Raw genomic sequence first — 5,148 nt, 5'->3', positions numbered from 1 at the left:
TTCCTGCTCCTACTATGTGACTTAGTCCAGCCTTTTACCTCCTGTTCTCAAGGCCAACTGTTGCCAACTGTGGGACATGCAAAAATGAGAAATTGACATTTATTAAGAAACTCAAAAGGTGAATGGGCTCACATGATTTATTGATGCTCCTAATATGCACCAGCCATTGTTGAGAAGCAGAACTGGACACCATTCTTGCCATTCTGGAACCCATAGACAGGCAATATAGACAAAACAATAATCAAAGAATTCTAAGAAGTCACTGATGAACAACATGGTTATAGAAGCCTGGAGGTCTGTGATAGCATAAGGAAGGGACTAATTCAACCAAGAGGTTAGATGAGACATCCAGAAGAGGATGCCACAAAGTTGGGGTGTTCACAAATAGCTAATGCACAGGAAAGAAAGCAGCTACTGTAAGTTATGTGCCCTTCTTCTCTAGCATCCTGTTCATAATCCATTGACTGATGAAATCCTGGGGGTTTGGAGGTGATAATAAAGAGATAAAATATAACTAATATAAAAATTCAAAAGTATCTAAGATTAACTCATTACACCTTACTTCCCACAGGATTCTTTACATCACTTCCAAGCAATAACCTTCCAGGCCTAGTCTCCATTTAAATCTTACTTAATATATCCAGCTCAGCTTCTGCTCCTACCTCAGTCAACTCTTCAAAATGTATAGCATCTACGTTAGAAGCATTGCATTAAGGTCTAGGAAAAATGATTTTGTATTTAGAGGCTGTGTGTGCCAGTTGATCTTCACAAGTCAACAGATGAATTAAAGTACTCTCTTACAAGCAATCTTTCATTCTATACCAAGAAAGCATAGAATTTTAAAAGCTGGTATAATGAAAGCAAGGAATATGCCTAGAAGAACAGACTAAATTCTCATCTATGAAAAGGGCTCTAGTATTTTTCATGGATAAAACAATTGCTAGAAAAATCTCCTTTCTAGTATAATAGTTCTACAAAGGAGAATAAAAGATGGAGCCACTGAAGAAAAATCACACCTTAAGCTCTGAATTTATTATTTTAGGCTTTGGGGACCTGGCTGAACTGCAGATCCTCTTTTTTGGACTCTTTCTAATTATGCATCTCATCACCCTAGCAGGTCATACAACTATTGTGCTCATCACCCTTATTGACACCTGTCTCCAGACACCTATGTATTTCTTCCTTCGGAACCTATCTGCCATTGAAATTTGCTACATATTAGTTATTGTCCCTAACATGCTGGCCAATTTCCTGTCCAGAAACCAGCGAATGCCCTTCCTGGGATGTGCTCTGCAAATGCACCTTTTCATTGCTCTGGGTGGAGCAGAATGTTTCCTCCTTGCTGCAATGGCATATGACCGTTTTGTGGCCATCTGTAACCCCCTGCGTTACACACTCATCATCACCCGGGCACTCTGTCTGCAGATGTTGGCTCTGGCATGCATCAGTGGTTTTACACTTTCACTCACCCTTACCACGTTAATATTCCTCCTGCCCTTCTGTCAGTCCCATGTCATCAACCATTTCTTCTGTGACATTCCTGCTGTTCTATTCTTAGCCTGCTCTGATACACAAGCCAATGAAATTGCAGTCTTCCTTGTATGCATGCTGATTCTGTTGATTCCCTTCTTGTTGATCCTATTTTCCTATGGATTTATTATTGCTGCCATCCTCAAAATCCATTCAGCAGAAGGCAGAAGCAAAGCTTTCTCCACCTGTGCTGGTCACCTGCTAGTCTCTGTTATGCACTATGGCTGTGCAATATTCATCTACATTCGTCCCAAGTCCTGCTACACTCCAGAACAGGACAAAATTGTGTCCTTAATCTATACTAATATAACCCCAATGCTTTATCCTATGATATATAGCTTAAGGAACAAAGAAGTCAAAGGTGCCCTCAGAAGACTCCTGGTGAACCACAACCAATAAGGTAGCAGCCCAGCCCAATACAAGTTGGTGAAAGGGAAGGCACAACCAAACAACACTAAACAGGCCCTTTTCTAACAATTCAGTCATCTCACTGAACACTTTGCATGCCCATGCTTTCTTTTGAGGTTTCTCTGTGGTTCTTGGTACACATGGAGTTTACTGCTCACTTTTCTGTATTTGGAAAGAAGAAAAGAATCTTAAATTTTTTTTAGGTGTGGAAAGCACTTCAGAATTTTCTATGGCTTGGAGATTCACTAGATTGTTCTTAATTTTTAGATGCTTTCTGTTCCCCACCATAGACAATTTCATCCATCACCAAGTACACTGCCAGAGATATGAACACTGATAAACAAGGGGGTAGGATGACCCAAATAAAGCTTCTCTGGCTGAATAACCAAGGAGAATATACATATAAGAAATTTCCAGATCAAAACTAGGTAATGGGGACTGGTGAGATGGCTCAGCGGGTAAGAGTACTGACTGCTCTTCCGAAGGTCCTGAGTTCAAATCCCAGCAACCACATGGTGGCTCACAACCACCCATAATGAGACCTGACATCCCCTTCTGTTGTGTTTGAAGGCAGCTACAGTGTACTTATGCATAATAATAAATAAATCTTTAAAAAAAAAAACTAAGTAAAGTGAAGAATTGGGAATGAGTAAGCAGCACAGAAGCTAAATTGCTGTGCCACCAGTGATGATGTAGACATTGCTTGAAAAACAATGAAAAGTAGCTGCACTAATATTAACAATGGCAGTATTGAGGATCTGCAATCTGCCTACAATATGATCCACCCTCAACTTCTCCATCATCCTCCCTAGGGCACCTCAGTATTGGACTTCTTTCCTTTCACTCCAGGCTAAATGATCCCTCATTGCTCACATCTTGGTAAAGGGCCAACCTGATTTTAAAGCCACACAGGCTGCCTATAACTGACCCAGCAGCTGAAGGAGGTCCCTCCTCTGTGACCACATGTGCTTGCACATTTTTAGAACTGTAATTATTTGTATGTCTCAATTACCATCCTGGGGGCTCCTTAAAGTTAAAAACTATGATTCATTTCTATGATCCTAGCACCTAGCCCATAGCAGGCATCTAAGAAATGGTTATTTAGCTGAACTTTGAAATTCCATGAACTTTGGACCAGGGATGTCTTTAGATGTTAATTGACTGTAAACTTCTCTTTCTGTGTGTATTGAACCTACATGTGTATTTGTCTGAAGATATATGTGTTTGTGTGGATATTTGCATGTGGGAATGAGGGTGACTACATGCATTTATGTGCATGTAGAGGCTAGAGAACAACTTTGATATTCTCATCCCATATTCCTCATATGCTGTCTATTTTTTATTTTATTTTATTTTATTTTATTTTTTGAGAAAAGGTCTCACCAACCTTGAGCTCACCAAGCTAGCTAGGCTGGGTGTCCAATGAGCCATAGTGATCTACCTGTCTCTATCTCTTCAGTTCTGGGGCTACAAGCATATATCAATATGTTTGGAATTTTAAAATTTAGGTCCTTATACTCATGCACTTTATTAATTAAGCTATCTCTCCAGCCTCTAAAACTTTTTAATAATGTATCTAATTGATTGAGACATCACCTACTCTGTGTTCATGGTTCAGGGATGGAGGTTAGGTGTACTGATTATGAAAAAGTATTTGTTGATTCCATTACAACCCCACAGACTAGATTAATGTTATGGATGCCATAAGTCCCTCTACCATACACTTGGAGAGAGATGTAATTTGAATAAATGAGCTCTTAATTTTCTAGGAACTGGATTCAACACTGGAAATATAGAAAAGTTGAAGACAAGGTCTCTCTTCTCAAGAAGCTAACAAATAAGCCTAGGCTATTAGACACTAAAACAATCCATTTTAATAGAAAAGTTATTTCCTATTTGTTCATTCATCCCAACAAATTTAGTAAATCTCATTTATGTCACGTAGGAGAGAGCTTTGTCCCTTGATGGATCTTTCATTGAACAAATAAACATGAGCATGGCCACATTTCTCTGGACTTTGTATTCAATCAACAATTAATTTTGTGTGTATTGAACTGGAAATATATTTCCAAATAAAACATGGAGCAGACAGTCTATGGATACCATCTATCTACAATCTTGCTCAAACTTTTCAGTTTACCCCTCCTACCACCTCTATCATAATGCCTAAATGATGAGTCTGCCCTCAGAATCACCAAAGAGTCAGAGATAGAGTTAGTATATCTTTAAGGACAGTAACAATGAACAAGGTAGCTTTGTAGGGAAAACAATCTTCCACATCCTGGCCGAAGTAACATCATTTTGTAGCAGGTTACCATTTAGTTGTTTTGTATACTGATGCTATGTTCAGACTTCATCCAAAAAAGCTAATTGCATAATAGTTTGATAGTGTATACTGAGACCTTGGAAATTTCTGATGAAGACAAAGATGTAGTATACCTCCTCACATGGTTCCTTTCTGGGTCTTATTTACATCTGAGAGCAGTATAAATTTAGAGCATAGAATTTCATGGAGTAGGAGCCTTCACAATAACTCTTCTGATTGGGTGGCAAAGGTTTCCTACAAATGAGGGCCATTCAGGGTGACAAGAATTTTCACGCTGAAATGTTAATATATTAGTCCCTTTATAATATACAAACCACATAAGATATGGTGGACATGAGCATAGCACACCATAGCTTATGTCAATTTCATAAAACAGAGAGTGTAATAGACACCTGTAGATGGATACAGATATGGAATGGTACAAGAAGTCCAAGCAGCCATTCTCCTCATAGTATGTGGCTTCTATTTATTCTCTGAAAGAAAATACACTAAGAGAAAATGTACCTCTGTCATGGTGTGAGTGTGCTTGGCCCAGGGAATGGCACTATTTGGAGGTGTGGCCTTCTTGGACTAGGTGTGTCATTCTCTGCATGGGCTTTGATACCCTAGTCCTAGCTGCCTGGAAGTCAGTATTCTGCTAGCAGCCTTCAGATAAAGATGTAGAACTCTCAGCTCCTCCTGCACCGTGCCTACCTAGATGCTGCCATACTCCCACCTTGATGATAATGGACTGAACCTCTGAACCTGTAAGCCAGCCCCAATTAAATGTTGCCCTTATAAGACTTGCCTTAGGCTCTATGCCCCAGTGTAGGGAGATGCCAGGGCCAGGAAATGGGAGAGGGTGGGTTGGTAAGCAGGGGGAGGGAATAAAGGGTTTTTTTTTT

At 39.7% G+C, this 5,148-nt stretch overlaps 1 protein-coding gene across 1 annotated transcript; it reads left to right on the top strand.

Moving 5' to 3' along the window:
• The first annotated feature begins 990 nt into the window (after positions 1-990).
• Positions 991-1,929, top strand: LOC116093236 (olfactory receptor 10K1-like). The gene has a single exon (XM_031374632.1). The coding sequence runs from the start codon at positions 991-993 to the stop codon at positions 1,927-1,929; it is 939 nt and encodes a 312-aa protein (XP_031230492.1).
• The last annotated feature ends 3,219 nt before the right edge of the window (positions 1,930-5,148 follow it).

This window comes from Mastomys coucha, chromosome X (genome assembly GCF_008632895.1).
Source record: "Mastomys coucha isolate ucsf_1 chromosome X, UCSF_Mcou_1, whole genome shotgun sequence".
In the NCBI taxonomy this organism is placed as follows: Eukaryota; Metazoa; Chordata; class Mammalia; order Rodentia; family Muridae; genus Mastomys; species Mastomys coucha.
The sequence above is the reverse complement of the archived record's forward strand: the minus strand, read 5'-3'. Positions and strand labels throughout refer to the sequence as shown.

What these genes read in the sequence shown, in the direction of transcription:
- LOC116093236 (XM_031374632.1), top strand. Translation starts at nt 991, where the DNA reads ATGGAGCCACTGAAGAAAAATCACACCTTAAGCTCTGAATTTATTATT.